This window comes from Cololabis saira, chromosome 18 (genome assembly GCF_033807715.1).
Source record: "Cololabis saira isolate AMF1-May2022 chromosome 18, fColSai1.1, whole genome shotgun sequence".
NCBI lineage: Eukaryota > Metazoa > Chordata > Actinopteri > Beloniformes > Belonidae > Cololabis > Cololabis saira.
The window spans coordinates 40,167,689-40,185,287 of NC_084604.1; the positions used below are offsets into that span (position 1 = coordinate 40,167,689).

Here is a 17,599-nt window from a genome sequence, read left to right on the forward strand (position 1 = left end):
CATTTGGGTTCTCAATAACCACATCGTGACACCCTGTCTGTTCCTGGACCCTGCCTGTTCCCGGACCCTGCCTTTTCCCGGACTCTGCCTGTTCCTGGATCCTGCCCTGTTCCCTGACCCTGCCTGTGCCTGGACCCTGCCTCCGTGTGCTGCATTTGGGTCCAAAACCTCACCCCGTAACACCCCCTTCCTCAACTAGGCAGACAGATAACTCCTTCCACACACTGTAGCGGATAATGATGGCTTTATTGGGTACAGCATATGAATTGGGTAAAACTGAAATAAAAAGAACACAACAATGAACACTTATTGGATAAACCCCATCGATCAACATATTTCTCGGTACCTTAAAGGTATAAAGCACGTGAGGCTACAAATATAAAGCTGCAATATAGCTGACAGAGCACTACAAATTATTTTAGTTGACTGAACTACAACTGATAAACAGCATGAAACAAAATACAAGCTCAGATTAAAACAAATGTAACTTCAATATAATATAAGTATCTTTAAACCGTACTTATAGACAATTCCTTCATTAACTGATTCCCCAAGAAAGGATGGAGATCAAGAGGATGTTCCTAATCTTTGTGACATTACGGAGATGGAAAAATGCTATTTTACAAACATGATTAATATATGCATGAAACTAACAGGAATAAAGAGAGATGATCCCAGTTTAGGAGATTTAATACATCGTTAGCATGCTAGCGGCTCAAACATCCATCAGGCACCTCGATGTAGGAGAGACGCCGAGGAAAAGCTGCAGAGGATTTTTTGATTTTTTTTTTATGTTTTCATCACACACAGCTGATTTATTGATCTGTGGATCGGACAGAAGCAGGCAGGTTTTCATCGTCTTCATAGTTCACCTGTGGAAACATACAATGTTCTTGTAATTCATGTTTTCACCACCAGAGGGAGATCAAGATCATATTTACATGATAATGGACCGTTCTTTTTTTCCTTAAATATTTTTATCCCCGATTATTCCCATTCTTTTTTCATCACCCAGTGCTCCTATCTAAGTAACAGTCCTGGGCATTGCTCCCTCTACCAACCCCGGGAGTTCCTGCACTGAGCTCAGGTCTCCTCCTTAACCTGAGGAGTGAGCAGGCCGCTTCTTTTCACCAGAGAGGGTGGGGTTTCTCCGGCCGGACGTAGCGCGTGGAAGGATCACGTTATTCCGGCCAGATCCTCCCCACCCCATCTGTTCCCCGGTTGGCCAGAGGGGGCAGTAGAGCCCAGGACTGGTGCATGTTTTTGTGAGGGAAGCTCACATTAGCTACATAATGACCCTTTTCCACTAGTATTTACTCAGCTCACTTCTACCCACCACGCCCCCGTCTTGCGCTTTTCCACTACGGGCCAAGGCGGGTGGAGCCGCTCCAAGCAGATACTTTTTCTGTAACCATTCTGCCGAGGTTCTAAGCGGGCTGAGCCAGCACTATATCTGACGTCACCACAATACACGCCACTGATTGGTCGGGGGGCGGGGCCGTCAGACGTTCTAATCAGGAAGCGAGAGTCAGCGCGAGAGCGACTGGCGGCTCGCAGCAATTTTATTATACAGCGCAAACGTCTGTTTGGTGATCCAACTCTGAGGTGCAGATGTTCATAAACCTGGTGGCTGACGAGAGAATTAAAAAAGGGATGTAGACGGGTGATAAGGAACGGCCAGATCCACCAGGAACTCTGTTTTATTCTCAGCCGCTCACGGCTCCAGCTGATTTTTCATCTGCGCCGACACGAACAAAGCGGTTGCCCAATCGAGTACGTCCCAGCCGCTTCACCCCAACCCCCCCACTTCTCACCTGGCTGTGGAAAAACAAACGAGGACAAAACGGGTGGAGCCGGGACGAGCCGCGCCGAGGCGAGTCGGGCTGAGTAAGTGCTAGTGGAAAAGCGCCATAAGGGAACACGGGGAGAACATGCAAATCCTGATCTCAGAATCAGAAGAGGAGCTACAGGAGATGCTCTCATTGGTTCATAGTTGGTGCCAAAAATGGAATTTAAATATAAATGTGGATAAAACCAAAGTAGTGCACTTCAGAAACCCAGCAAAGCCCCTGACCTGCTTCAGCTTCTCTTGCGGGTCTTTCCCACTAGAGGTCACCAAAGAGTATAAATATTTAGGATTACTGCTCACTGAGTTCTTAGACTACAATGTAACCGCTAGGCAACTAGCCCTCTATGCCAACAGAGCTCTAGGAGCAATTATAGCTAAAAGTAAAGTTTTGGGTGGTTTCCCCTTTAAATGTTTTACCAAACTTTTTGACTCTTTGGTCCTACCCATCCTTACTTATGCATCCGCAGTATGGGGTTACAGAAGTTACTCCTGTATCAATGCAGTCTTTAATAGAGCATGCCGCTTCTTTCTGGGTGTTGGTAAATATACCCCAAATGCTGCCATACAAGGTGACATGGGATGGAAAACGACCTGGCAACACCAGTGGTCATGTATTTTTAAGAACTGGAAGAGACTATGCAGTATGCCAGATAACCGGTTATGTAAGCGTGTGTTTTTGTGGGCTAATCAGATGAGAAATGTGAAAAACTATCCCCATACGGTACGGACATATTTCTCCTCTCTGCATCTATCCCACCTCGCCAGCACTGACCTAGTCCTCTCAAGTAACGATCTAAACAGGCTTGACCAAGCAGTTGCAGAGGCAGAGAAGGAGAAATGGCTCCTGCAGATAAATAGAGCAGAGGGAAACAAGCTTCGCACTTACTGTACCTTTAAGAATGCCTTTGATACAGAGCCGTATGTACAAAGTATTATGCCCAGGCAGCATAGAAGTGCCCTTGCCAAGTTTAGGTGTGGAGTTGCTCCATTGGCTCTTGAAACCGGTAGATATACCAACATCCCAATACAGGAGCGTGTTTGCACACTATGTAACAGCGGCTCCATCGAATCTGAGTCCCATGTCCTTCTACACTGTGAACTTTACAAAGACATTCGCGAGGACCTTTTTATCTCATTTTCAAAGAATCAGGAACATTTTCAAGACCTCGATGATGTTAATAAAGTATGTGACATTTTAGCAGCTAAACATCTCTTTAACGAATCAGCCAAAGCCTGCCACCTCATCCTAAAGCGTAGAGCAGCTTTTATATGTACTGGCCCTTAATTTCCCCTTTTCCTCCTTTTATTGTAGACCTAATTGATTAAGCCATTGAGTTTTTATTGTAATATGACTGTGATTTTTGTAACAGTCAAATGATTTTAATACTTTAATGTATGTTACTTTTTATCGATATGAATATGTATTGTGTCTCACAACTCTTAGTGAGTGGCCCTCAACTTTTTATTATTGCCAATTTTATTAATGTATAATGATATGGTACGCTGGGGGGTGACACATAAATAAAGTTTTATCTATCTATCTATCTATGCAAACTCCACACAGAAAGGCCCTTTCTCCAACCCCACCCAGGGTGTGGGTGCTGAAGTCATGGGGGAACTAACACGCACTTCAGGGCCCACAGCGTCCCCGGCGGGAATCAACACATGGAAAAGGTGAAATTTTAGCTACTTTAAGGAATTCCCACCAAGCTGTCAGAGTTGTGCTAATATTAATGCTTTTGAAACATTGATGATGTTTAATGCTTTGACAAATAAATGGTAACTCTGAAATTTCTAGCTCATTGCAAAACACTTGCTCTGAGTGCAGCCATTGACTATCTAAAGGATGATTTTTCGACCATTTTACAATATACTGTAATTTATTGGCTATGAAGTAATACTGGAAATTAGGTAACTCTAAACCTCCACATTCTTTGGATTTTTGCAATGTCTTTAAACTAATACGTGGTGTTTTATTCTTCCACAGAAATTTTGATACATATGAGTCCAATGATTTAAACCAGGAAAGAGGGGGTTTGAATGGTATCATTGAGAAAAAATAGTTTACTTTTGGTAAAACCATCATTTTAATGGTGACTATTCTTCCCATGAGTGAAATGGGGAGAGAGCTCCATCTGGAAAGATCATCTTCTATTTTCTTTAAAAGCTGAACATAATTGAATTTTATTAACTCTGACAGCCTAGGGGAGATGTTTATGCCTAAATATCTAATGTTCCCTGATTGTAATTTAGTATTGGCTATATTCCTAAAATTGCAGTTAACACCCAAAACTGTGGATTTAGACCAATTAACACTACACTACAACCTTCTTTACATTAACTGCTTTATTTAAATTTGGTAAAATGCTGTTTGATTTTGTTTCAGAGTTCAACTCAATCTAACTTCAGAAACTAAACAACAACCTGACGGGCAGGTCAAACACACCTGTTTGATTTCTGGGATTATTCCTTTTAACTTTCATCCTGTAAATGATGAGAAACGTAGCGATGCTGACCAGAACCACCATCAGTCCCCCGACCACCGATCCAATAATCAATCTGGTATTGATCACACTGGAATCTGGAACCAAAGGAATCAACAAAATGGTCAGAAAGTCAATATTAACACTTTAACTGACTTTATTGGACTTTATCCACATCTGGTGGAGATGGAGAGACTGGAAGGAGACAAAACACTGTTATTTCAGCCACTTGAATATGAGAAACTCCTCATTTTACTGATCCAGTTTTACTGAGTGATTCTCTGATGGAAAATCAAATATTTCAACGTGTAAATAAACGTCAGGTGTTTGTGGTCCAGTTCCTCTGAGACAGGGTGTCAATTGGTTGCGGCAAGGTATTTTTTTAAATACATTTATGGAATTACTCTGTCTATTTGTATTGATTATTCTATTATTTAATACATATAAAATTACTACAAATGCAAGTCAGAACAACATGATCTATTTCACTAGGTATTATCTTTCCAAACACTTGTTCCCCCTCATATCTTGAAATGTTCCAGCGTCCCTGACGACAGTGGTCGCTATCAGTCTTGTCTTTAGCGCGCTGCAGTTTTACTAACTTACAAAAATGAAAAGGAAGCAGTCAAACCTGCAATTTTTTTTTTAAAGACGGTAAATGATGGTCCAATGTTGCCCCAGCAGTGGAGGGAGTCGGGCTATTAACGAGGCCGTTAGCCACTGATGGATTAATTATGCAAGTTCATTTTAAAGTAAGATATCAAATCACCCTACCCTCTTATAAATCTGTTTAAGGGAAATATTTGACTTTTTTTACTCTCTCTCTCTTTCTGTCTTCTGCTCCTCCCTCTCCTTTTTGCATTTGGACTTTAACTGTTTGAAGTTAAACTGGGATGTCCCTGTGATATTGTTGCACTGACATAGTGAATGAAGTGAACAGAATGAGTTAAATTCCGTTAGTCAGATCCGCTTTTTCTGCTCTCTAACTCTGCTCTGGCTGTCTGTGGTGCAGAAAACGGATGCGTAAAGGCGCGTTGGCTGAATTGATCCAGTCGTTGTTAAAGTGTAGTGTTCATAGTTAGCAGGATGTGAGTGAGGCTGCAATTGAAAAAGTAAAAAAATAGTAAGTTACATAGCAGACTTCTGTGATTTGCTGGGCATGTTGACTGATACTGTAGTTAAATTCTGTGACTCGTAACCTTGCCGTATCTTAGCTTTGACTGAATTGACGCCACTGTCTGAGAGGATCCATCATGTTGAGGACGATCCCAAACAGACCAGGGGCCTCATCTATAAAGCTTGCTTGCGCAGAAAAAGCGCCTGAAAGTTGCGGAAGCCACCTTCTACGCAAAGCCTCGGATCTAAAAAGAAAAAACTAACCGAAAAATCTGCTTATCTTTACGGCAACCCCGACCCTCCCGTAAGAATTTACTTAAGACACGGGGAACTGGCGACGCAGGCGGTGAGGTGATGAAATGAAGCCAGATTCATGTCATACTCTTAATAATGTCATCACATATCACAACATATATCAGACTTAATAAAATAGCGCTGATCGTGTTCCTCTGTGTGTGAAGCTCAGTCAGTCAGGACTCTGTTGCTGCTGGAGCTGCAGCCGCGGTGACACGCCGGGAACCTCCTCCACCGCTTTAGGACAGAACAAATGAGGGGCTGCGTTTAGGGAGCCCCACGGAGTCTCTAAAGGGACTCAGATTTTTTTTCATATGAGTTTTACGCGCGCGTGAAACCTTTACGTGCAGGTGTATGGTGCCTAAATTATGGTCCCGCGTTAAAACGACGCAGAGCCTACGGCGTAGGGTACGCGGCGACGCGCACCTACGGCGTAGGCTCTGCGTTGGTGACGCAGAACCATAAACCCGCCCTGAGCAGCTCTGAGGGGAGACGGGAGAGGAGGAGAGGGAGCGGGGGGTGAAGCGGGGCTGCAGGGCCGTTTTCGTATCGCTTTCATACAGTGTCTTGATAATTTTCAATTTAAGGCTGAGAACTGTAAAAAGTAAGGGGAAAAAAAACATGATTTTGAAAAGACGGGGGGACGTGTGTCCCCCTGTTGCGCCGGGGAACTCACGGCGTTTAGCGCAGCAACGGCGTGCTGCCACTCACTCGCTTTATTTTATTGTATACTATTTATATACTTATTCTAACTTTTACTGTGACCACCAAATAATGTGGGTTTCCTGTCCTCCACATCATCTACAACATCTAGGTCTCCGTGAAAGTCAGTGTCACGGTGGCTGCTACTTCTAATTCATTCTGACGCCAAACAGGCTGGAGGAAGCCACTGCACATGCTCAGTAGGCTCATCCATATGCATTTATGGGCGTGTAGAGGGCGGGATATGCGGTGGATTCAACTGCGCAGCCTTCCAGCTGGTCTGTGATTCATAAAGGAACGTTGCGTGCAAATCTGCGTGCACACGGTTTTATTGATCCGGTTTTTTTTTTGCGCACGGCATTTTCGGCTTTTGAGTGTACGTGCACTTTTAGTATGACTCCTACGCAGTCCATTTTAAATGAGGCCCCAGACGTTCATGTCGCTGACAAATCCACACAAGCTTTAACAGCGTTTCACTCAGAGTTGATGAGGAGGATTCAAACTGACAGTCTGGATGTTATTAAGTCAAAACACTCACCTGTTAAAACATTCAGATACACAGATGTGGAATCACCATATCCATTCCAACAGATGTAATGACCAGCATCTTCAGCAGTGATGTTGTTGATGATCAGAGAGCAGTTACTGCTCAAACTCATCCTGTCAGCTCTAGGTGACGTCTTCACAATATCTCCATCAGTAACCTTGAAGTGTCCATCTGCATTTTGAATGTTGTTGTAAATCCAGTCAAGATAAGAACAGTCGTCGGATGTAAATTCAAGGTGACACGGTAAAACGACGTCATCTCCAGCTCTGTGATGGAGATCAATTCCTGCTGTAGAGAAAAACACTCAAAAAACTGTTATTTCAACCACTTGAATATGAGAAACTCCTCATTTTACTGATCCAGTTTTACTGAGTGATTCTCTGATGGAAACATCAAATATTTCTACGTGTAAATAAACATCAGGTGTTTGTGGTCCAGTTCCTCTGAGAGGATCCATCATGTTGAGGACGATCCCAAACACACCAGACGTTCATGTCGCTGACAAATCCACACAAGCTTTTAACAGCGTTTCACTCAGAGTTGATGAGGAGGATTCAAACTGACAGTCTGGATGTTATTAAGTCAAAACACTCACCTGTTACAACATTCACATACACATATGTGACAGAGTAACCAACACCTTTTCTAATCCTACAGATGTATTGACCAGCATCTTCAGCAGTGATGTTGTTGATGATCAGAGAGCAGTCACTGCTCAAACTCATCCTGTCAGCTCCAGGTGACGTCTTCACAATAGTTCCATTAAGAACGATGTATTTTATATTGTCTTCAACGTTGTAATGATACCATTCAACATCAGAACATTGGTCGGTTGATGAACCAACATCAGACGGTAAAACGACGTCATCTCCAGCTCTGTGATAGAGATGGATCCATCCACTGATTCCTGCTGCAGAGAAAAACACTGAGAAAAGTTTTACACTTCACACATCAACCTGACCCTAGAAACATATTTAACCTACATATTTAGGTTTGTCAGCACAGAGAAGAAACTTCAACACATAATCTCTGGTGAAACATTCAGAGTTATGTAACGTCGTCTTTAAGTGGTCTGATTGTAACAGAGGGGAGTTTTATTAAAGAAAACACATTTAGTGAAACAGCAACGTTCAACGGTACACGACAACTTCAGAGTGGTTTTTACAGTCTTTTTAAATTATATTAAACCCTAAAACATGAGTCAGAGTTGATCTTTACCTCCAAGTCAGAACAACATGATCTATTTCACTAGGTATTATCTTTCCAAACACTTGTTCTCCCTCATATCTTGAAATGTTCCAGCGTCCCTGACGACAGTGGTCACTATCAATCTTGTCTTTAGCGCGCTGCAGTTTACTAACTTGATGTCCCTGTGATATTGTTGCACTGACATAGTGAATGAAGTGAACTGAATGAGTTAAATTGCGTTTGTCAGATACGCTTTTTCTGCTCTCTAACTCTGCTCTGGCTGTCTGTTGTAGAAGGTTTTATAATCCCAAGAATCAGTCAGGAGACTTCTCGTGTGTTTTAATTCAACAACTTTACTTCTGGCTTCTTTTCATCAACCTTCTCAAACCTAGAACACCAGTGCCCCCTAGCGGGCACATTTGCTTACTACCTGAACATCAGTACACCCCCCCCCCCCCCCCCCCCCCCCCTTTTAGCTAGTAACCCTCTTTTTGTTACTTTTAAGGTTGAGCTGTACAAAACTAAAATCATTCCAAAATAAAAATCACTTCCACCTAAATCAGGTATGAATAACATAACCTTTTTAACTCTACCTGAGTGGCATTAAAACACAATGTATCGCACTCTGTTTTAGGAACAAAAAACAGTTAGAAAACATATACATTTGTTTCCAAAGGCCACAGGAAACACCCGGCAACTAGAATGTTTTTTTTTTACAAGTCCAGTCTATCTGGAGGACGGGAAACCCTTCCCGACCTGGTTACTGTTTCACCAGAGTCTCTCTGCCTTGGGTCAGTCCCTGTCACATCTGAGCTGGGTATAACAGTCCCTGGGAGCACCGACAGGTGAGCTCGGTTTCTCCTTAAGCTCCCTTGGTCTGTTTCCACGTTATAAGACCTTGGTGTTGAAGCCGGTCCCTGGACTGTAGCTGTGGTCTGCGCTGTTCTAACCCACACTCCCTGTCCTGGAACCAGAGCCGGCAAGTCCTTTGTCTTGTGTCTCAAGTTGAATGACTTTCTTTGTCTCTCTTTTATTTCCTCATCTTTTTGTCTGAAAGCCCTGAGGTTTGGCCAGGCTGGTTTCAACGCTTGTGGCGGAGTTGGAACTGTTGATCTTATCCTCCTGCCCATCAGGAGTTGCGCTGGACTCAGCCCGTGAGCCAGTGGTGTTGCTCTGTAAGCTAAGAGGGCTTTCTGAGGGTCTGGGCTTTTGTTGAGCAGCTGTTTAACTGTTCGGACAGCCCTCTCCGCCTCCCCGTTGCTCTGGGGGTAGCGAGGGCTGCTGGTTGTGTGACTGAATCCGTAGTCCCTGGCAAAATTGGCAAAGTCAGTTGAAGCAAACTGAGGACCGTTGTCACTTACCAATATCTCAGGTATCCCAAATCTGGCAAAGATCACTTTCAGTCGCTCCACAGTTGTAGATGTTGTCAAAGTTGGGAGATTTGCTATCTCGATGTATCGTGAGTAGTAGTCTACCACCACGATATAATGGCCGTTCCTCCACTGGAAGATATCAGCCACCACCTTTTGCCACGGTCGTGCAGGAAGGGGTGTGGCCATTAAAGGCTCTGTTCTTGTCTGTGAATACTGGCAGCAGATTTGACACCTTTCCACGATCTCTTTGATGTGTCTTGTTACTCCTGGCCACCATAGGGATTCTTGTGCCCTTGCTACACACTTTGTCACTCCCTGATGGCCTTTGTGTAGTCTTTCCAGCATTTCTCCCTGCATGCATCCAGGGATCAGAATCCTCACTCCTTTGAGAAGCAGGCCCTCTGCCATATGGATGTCATCCTTCTCTGGCCAAAACTGCAGAAGGTGCTCGGGAACACTTCTCCTGTGAGGGGGCCAGCCTTTCTCTGTGTATGCTTTCAGCTGCTTACAGATGCTGTCCGTGCTCTGAGCTTCCCTGATATGAGCCAGCTTACTTCCAGTGACAGGTAGATGTTGTAGAACATGGTCAATGTAGGCACAGCATTCGTTCTCTAAACTGCTGTTGGCCTCTCTATCCTCTAGTCCTTGGGGGGCTCTCGAGAGAGCGTCTGCCGTGACAAGTTGTTTCCCCGGGACATGTATGATTTTGTAATTGAATCTCAACAGTCTTAGTCTGAACCTGAGGATTCTTGGAGGTAGATCATCTAGCGACCGAGAGCCTAGCAGTGAGATTAAGGGTTTATGGTCAGTTCTCACCGTGAATTCCAAGCCTAGCAGATATGAGCTGAGTCGCTCACAGGCCCATGTTGCTGCTAGAGCTTCCTTTTCAATTTGGGCGTATTGGACCTCTGTGGGTGTAAGGCTCCGTGATATGTAGATCACTGGTCTCCAGTTGCCGTCTGCTTGCTGCTGCATGAGGACTGCACCAAGTCCATATGAGGATGCGTCCGCCGACACCATTGTCTCCTTCTTAGGACTGTATTGGGCTAGGACTGGGGGTGAACTCAGCTCTTTTTTAATATTTTCAAAGGCTGTTTTCTGTTGCGCGTCCCATGTCCATGTGCTGTCACTTTTTAACAGATCACGTAGGGGTTTTGAGAGAGCTGGTAGGCTGGGTGAAAACTTCCCCACATAATTCACCATTCCCATGAAACGGTGGACCTCTTCCACATTGCGAGGTTCCGGCATCTTTTCAATAGCGCTTATTTTGTCTGGATCTGCCTCGATTCCTGTTGCACTTATCTTATGTCCCAGGAATTTCACTTTCTCCACTGCAAATTCACATTTTTCATTAAGAGTAAGGCCTGCTTTTTCACACTTTTGAAGTACTTCCTGCAGCCTTTCATCATGTTCCGCCCTGTCTTTTCCATAGACCAGGATATCATCCGCATGGCACAGAGCGCCCTTTGTCTCTGTGATGATTTGGGAGATTCTTTTCTGAAAATGTTCAGGCGCAGATGAGATCCCAAAAGGCAGCCGTTGGAAGCAGTATCTTCCGAAGGGGGTAATAAAAGTCGTTAAAGGCTGTGACTCTTCGTGCAGAGGAACCTGCCAGAAACCAGATGTTGCATCCAATTTCGAGAAGACTTTTGCCCCTTCTAGCTGTGCTAGTGTCTCATCCAGTGCAGGTAATATGTGTTGTGCAACTCGGGTAGCTTGGCTGATCAGTTATCGAAGGGTTATTAATAATTTTATTCAAGAATTATTAATAATTAATAAAGTCGACTATTTATCAAATTGAATGACCAATATGATCAATAAAATCCTCGGGGCACCACCCTGTTCCTTAAGCAGGGAAATGATAACTTTTACACCAGAATATCAGTCTCAGAAATTAAGGTTTATGCCTAATACAGTAATTGAAGGGGAGCACTAGGCTCTGTCAAACAAATCAATTGTGACCAAAATGCATGAAACAACAGAAACCACTCATTAAAAATCAATCAGGATTTATTTACATACAGGTGTCAAAAGATGATAGACGCAACACCCCAAATAAAATCCTGATGGCACACTACGTAAACAGGGACAGAAATTATACAATGCAAAAGTTCCAGTCATCTGTGTGGGGTGTGACTAGTGTGTGTGTGTGTGTGTGTGTGTGTGTGTGTGTGTGTGTGTGTGTGTGTGTGTGTGTGCGTGTGCGTGTGTGCGCGCGTGTGTGTGTGTGTGTGTGTGTGTGCGTGTGTGCGCGTGTGTGTGTGTGCGTGTGTGTGTGTGTGTGTGCGTGTGTGCGCGTGTGTGTGTGTGTGTGTGTGTGTGTGTGTGTGTGTGTGTGTGTGTGTGTGTGTGTGTGTGTGTGTGTGTGTGTGTGTGTCGGATCTCAGAACGGCTCGGGAATTTATGACCGAGGGGAGCGTCTGGGTGTGTGTGTGCGTGTGTGTGTGTGCGTGTGGGGGGGGGTTAGTACGAGAGGAAGAGAGAGAGAGATGCAGAAGAAAAGTAAAATAATAGACACTCTTAAATAATTTCTCATTACCAGAAACCCAAGACCTTCTGATCTTTCCCACACAGAAATGCCCCACGGTGAAACTAAACTTCACACGTGCGCTCTGGTCATTCAACTGGGAAATTTAGAAGGGCCTTGTTTTCGGTTGTCGAGAAGCATGTCATAACGATCCAGCAATGTGGATGCAGCAGTAGACCAATAAGAAGATAAACAAAAACACTTAAGTTAATAAACACAACTATGACGGGATCAGCAGTCCAGCTCACAGCGTAAACTAACTTTTAAAGTGTATTACTAAGTTTTCTCTGCCCAGACACTAAAAACAGCCTCTTACGTGAACCTTTGCAGTTGAAGAAAAAAAGGGTGGTCGGTCAGCGTTCCTCGTGGAACAGCTGGGTGTTTACGCTCAGCAGGGGATCCTGATAAAGCGGCTATCACTCCCTCCTGTGTCCTTGCTGCAGATGAGGGGATAGCAGCTGGGCACAGCACTTGGCTTCCTTCAACTTCGGATCGGCGTCGCGTTCACGTCGAGGCAATGCAGGGTCCCTAGTTCGGCTTTCTGGGCTCGGAACTGCGTGGGTCGCTCGTGCAGCGCTGCAAAACGGACGCTCCTTCGTTCACGAAGGAGAAAGCCGGCCCTTGGCTGGCTCCCTGGTGAGAGACCTGTGGGTGAGAAGGAAGAAGCAGAAAAGAGAGAAGAGACCGGAGAGAGGGGGGTCTCCTCTTTTATAGCTGCATACAGGAAGTTGATACCCCTTCCTGCAGCTTGGGGTCCTTGTCCAATCAAAGTGTGGTGCCTTATCACCAAGAGGGTCACATATGCAAATCCTGGTGTCCATGGGGTCTTTCCGTTCTCCAGACCACGCTGGAGGTGTCATAAACTCACCATGAGGCAGGGATCATGAGACTTTAAGTCTTTAGGTTTACTGGTCCAAGAGAAATGTTCACCCACTCACATATGTCATGAATTCATAATCATATGGACGGTAGTCCAACATATGTGTCTTTCCCTGCAGACACTGTCATTTAGTCGCGTGAGGTCCACACATATTCTGTGTTTTTTATTTGGTTTGGGGACCACGACCATTCCTGCGCACCATTCAGTTGGCTCCTCAATCTTTCTTATAACCCCTAATGTTTCCATCCTGTCCAGCTCTTCTTTGACTTGGTCCTTCATGGGTAATGGGACCCTGCGTGGGGCTGAGAGCGCATTTTATCTTGTAGCTTCCTTGCAGCTTTCCAAGCCCTGAAAACACTTTTGGGAAGATAGCCTTGTACTGATGACTGTTCTTCTGTGTCTCTGCCTGGACTGAAGCTACTTGTTGAATCAGGTTCAGCTTTATTAAAGCAGGGAGGCCCATTAGTGGCGTCACAAGATTTTCTATGACATACACATTCTGCATTGTTTCCTTTCTTTCTGTCTTGATGTGTGACCTCACCATGCCCAAGACTTGTAACGGGGAGTTATCTGGACCTTTAATCCTCTTAGGTGGTTTCATCAGTCTGCCGTCCCATTTCCTGGAATACATAGAAGCTGGGATGGCTGTAACCGAAGCTCCTGAGTCCAGTTTAAACATAATCTGTTCTCCATTCATGCTGATTTCTTTTAACCATACCTCGTCTTTTTCTTCTGCGTTAACTGCCCCCATGAATGCTATGTCATTTTCTGCATCACTATCAACTATAGCTTCCACTCTCTGTGATGATCTGCAGACTGCAGCGAAGTGTCCCTTCTTCCTGCACTTACGACACTCGGCTTCTTTGGCTGGGCACATTTTCCATGGGTGTTGTGGTGTTTTCCCACACCTTTTACATTTTTCAGCAAGGCTTGTCTTGTTTACAAAGTTTGGTTTGGACATAGAGTGTTCTGGTCTGAGTGGAGGAGTTTGTCTGTAAGGTTTTTTCCATCTGCCTGTGTTCATGGCATCCACATTTGCACCTTTAATTTCTGAATGTTCGCCTCGGAGCAGTTGCTGTTGTTTCTTCACATCTTCCTGCTGCCTGACCTGTGTTATTGTTCTTGCCAGTGTCAGGTCTGGGTCTAACTGAAGTCTCTCTGACAGCCTGGAGTTTCTTATTCCGACCACTATCCGGTCTCTTATCATTTCCTCTTTTAAGTCCCCAAATCTGCAGTGCTCTGCTAGTTTGTGCACAGCTGTGATAAAGTTCTCTGCTGACTCGCCTTTTTGCTGCTGTCTGCTATTAAACTTGGCACGTTCATATATCACGTTGTGCCTACCAACAAAATGTTCATCAAAGGCTTTTTTCACGTCCGCATAGACTGCCTTCTGTTGGTCCGTGAGTGTTAGTGTACTGAGAATGTCGTCGCTCTTGTCGCCCATTACGTAAAGGAGGGAGTTGACCTGGTTCTTCTGCTTTTCCATCCAGCCCCGATGCCAATCTGAATCTCTTGAACCGTCTTATCCATTGCGGCCATGAGCTGGGCTGCTCAAAGTCAAAGTTACCAGGCGGCGCGATGGCAAATATTTGATCCGTCATTTTTCTCCTCTCTCTCTGTGCGGGCCGCGACGCGCATCCAGCTGTTAGCCGCTTAGCTTAGCCACCACGGCAGCCAGGTAAACGATGCCTGCTTCTACCGGACTATCACGGACATTTCTTCACATAGCTGCTTCTTAGGCTTCCCACTTTTTACTCACAGTAGGTTCGCCAACTTCTGACACCATGTAGAAGGTTTTATAATCCCAAGAATCAGTCAGGAGACTTCTCGTGTGTTTTAATTCAACAACTTTACTTCTGGCTTCTTTTCATCAACCTTCTCAAACCTAGAACACCAGTGCCCCCTAGCGGGCACATTTGCTTACTACCTGAACATCAGTACATCTGTGGTGCAGAAAACGGATGCGTAAAGGCGCGTTGACTGAATTGATCCACTTAAAGTGTAGTGTTCATAGTAGCACGATGTGAGTGCAATTGAAAAAGTTAAAAAATAGTAAGTTACATAGCAGACTTCTGTTATTTGCTGGGCATGTTGACTGATACTGTAGTTAAATTCTGTGACTCGTAACCTTGCCGTATCTTAGCTTTGACTGAATTGACGCCACTGTCTGAGAGGATCCATCATGTGGAGGACGTTCCCAAACAGGCCAGACGTTCATGTCGCTGACAAATCCACACAAGCTTTTAACTCAGAGTTGATGAGGAGGATTCAAACTGACAGTCTGGATGTTATTAAGTCAAAAAACTCACCTGTTACAACATTCAGATCCACAGATGTGGAATCATAATCAACAAAGTCATCCCACCAGTTGTAAAAATCAGCATCTTCAGCAGTGATGTTGTTGATGATCAGAGAGTCATCTCCAGCCCTGTGAAAGAATTCACCACTGATTCCTGCTGCAGAGAAAAACACTCTGAGAAAAGTTTTACACTTCACACATCAACCTGACGCTAGAAACATATTTAAGCTACATATTTATGTTTGTCAGCACAGAGAAGAAACATCAACACACATAATCTCTGGTGAATCATTCAGAGTTATGTAACATCGTCTTTAAGTGGTCTGATTGTAACAGAGGTGAGTTTTATTAAAGAAAACACATTTAGTGACACAGCAACGTTCAATGTTACACAACAACTTCAGAGTGGTTTTTACAGTCTTTTTAATCAAATTAAACCCTAAAACATGAGTCAGAGTTGATCTTTACCTCCAAAGTGAAGCAGTAAAGTGATGAAGAGCTGCAGTCGTGGCGTCATTCTGTCTCTGCTGGATGAAATGATGCTTCTCTGCTGCAGGTCTGTACGTGATGGTGGAACTTCCTGTTTCTGCGCAACTTAACCACTAAATCCATCTTCAAAGTAAAACCTCCAACCCCCAATGTGTCTTTGTTTCCTGGAATATATGACAAGTCAAAGTTACAGGAAACAACCCTGAATTGTTTAAAAGTGAACATGCAAAGGTGTTTCTGTTGAACATTTACTTTTGTTACATTTCAGTTGACCCTTGAGGTGGATTTGTTGTCGAAGAGTAATAGATTTGGTTTCCAGTAGAATAAAAAAAGAGCAAAACATTCTTGTTTTTGATTTATTTTCTCAGAAACAGAAACTTCTGCTTGTTTGAACGTACTGAAATCAGTGAACTGAGGATGTTGTTAGAATAATTCTGTATATAGATATAGATAAATGTTGAAGTTATCATTTTTCATGATTATGCCATAACTTTGAATATTCATCTTGTGGTTATTGCTTAATACGTGTCAACTGAAGCTGCTGAGAAACCGAAGCTGCAGATTCTCATCACCGCAGAGGAACGTGGGAGTAGCGCACATCCTCTTATCAACCATTAGTTTGTGAAAGTGTTCTTTCAAGCAGCACCAGCGGAAGGCGAGGCCTGACTGCATCTTGGACTGAAGATATTAACTGACTGCTAGTATTCTTCTATTGTGAGCTAATAATTTCCCACTATGCATGAGCAGTCTTAACCACCACCCTTATGCTGCTGGTGCTCGTGTAACCAGGGCCTTCCCAAAGTAGTTAGAGAAATAACAGGCAGAAAACAGGTGAATCATTCAGTTGCGGCTACAAGCACCAAAATTGGCACACATCCTCCTTAGGGGTTGCTCTTTTGATAAAACCATTGTGCCAAAAAAAAACACACACAAAACCTCTAACAATACTAAAGTATACACTGCCATCCCTTTTACCAGTGTAAAACATAACACAAAAAACTCAAATTTTGCAGAATATTAGGTAGGGCTGTGCGATTAATCGATTTTAAATCTAAATCGGATTTATTAATCAAGACGATGTTAAAAAAAGGAAAATCGGAAAATTGATTTTTTACTTTGTTTGGTCAAGAAGATTGTAAATGTTGTCACTTTACTAAACTCAAGGAGGATTTACAGGATCTTTCAGTTGCACTTCATTCCCAATAGGGAAATTTGTTTATTTTTCTATCAAAATAATCAAAATAAAATATTTTAAACAATTTATACCATTGTCTTTTGTAGTTTTACCAAAAAAATCGAAATCGAAAATTGGGTTTACAGGAAAAAAAATTGGGATTTTATTTTTGTCCAAAATCGCCCAGCCCTACTATTAGGATTCTGGGACTGATATATGGTACAAGGAAGCCAAAGTGTAAGTCCATGGCTCCAAATTTAGATTCTACATAGTGAAAAGGTTATGATTTGACACCAAGATCATTCCAATAGGACAACTCTATTGGATTTATTGCGAAATGCAATATTATTGTGTATTCGATGGCGGCCATCTTGAAAAAAGGCTGCCATCTTTTTTTTTTTTTCTGGCACAATGGTTTTATCAAAAGAGCAACCCCTAAGGAGTATGTGTGACAATTTTGGTGCTTGTAGCCGCAACTGAACGATTATTCCTGTTATTTCTCTAACTAAAGTAATAAAAAGAGGAGACGAAGCAGAGACAGACAGATGTTTGGAGGATTGTGACTGTACGTCCTCTGACTTCTCTCCTCGTGGGTTTTTAACCTGAACTGATGTCTCTGTCTTTTGGTAATATCCAGCAGATTTAGCCAAGTTGCTGAGGGTTTCAGTCTGGACCTGA

The 17,599-nt window shown here is 43.6% G+C and overlaps 1 protein-coding gene across 4 annotated transcripts; it reads right to left on the reverse strand.

Annotated features, from left to right (window-relative positions):
* Positions 1-413: 413 nt before the first annotated feature.
* On the reverse strand, positions 414-15,839 carry LOC133418443 (CXADR-like membrane protein). 4 transcript variants are annotated; one of them, XM_061707132.1, is made up of 5 exons: positions 15,727-15,839; positions 15,269-15,415; positions 6,983-7,279; positions 4,296-4,430; positions 414-872 (listed from the first exon to the last, which is right to left on the reverse strand). In XM_061707132.1, the coding sequence occupies exons 1-5, from the start codon at positions 15,773-15,775 to the stop codon at positions 862-864; spliced, it is 639 nt and encodes a 212-aa protein (XP_061563116.1). In that variant the 5' UTR covers positions 15,776-15,839; the 3' UTR covers positions 414-861. The 4 variants fall into 4 exon arrangements, with proteins under 4 accessions (XP_061563116.1, XP_061563113.1, XP_061563115.1 ...); XM_061707129.1 differs by lacking the exon at positions 414-872 and adding an exon at positions 1,951-2,948; XM_061707131.1 differs by lacking the exons at positions 414-872; positions 15,269-15,415; positions 15,727-15,839 and adding exons at positions 1,951-2,948; positions 7,587-8,523.
* Positions 15,840-17,599: the final 1,760 nt, after the last annotated feature.

What these genes read in the sequence shown, in the direction of transcription:
- LOC133418443 (XM_061707128.1), bottom strand. Translation starts at nt 14,445, where the DNA reads ATGGAAAAGCAGAAGAACCAGGTCAACTCCCTCCTTTACGTAATGGGC.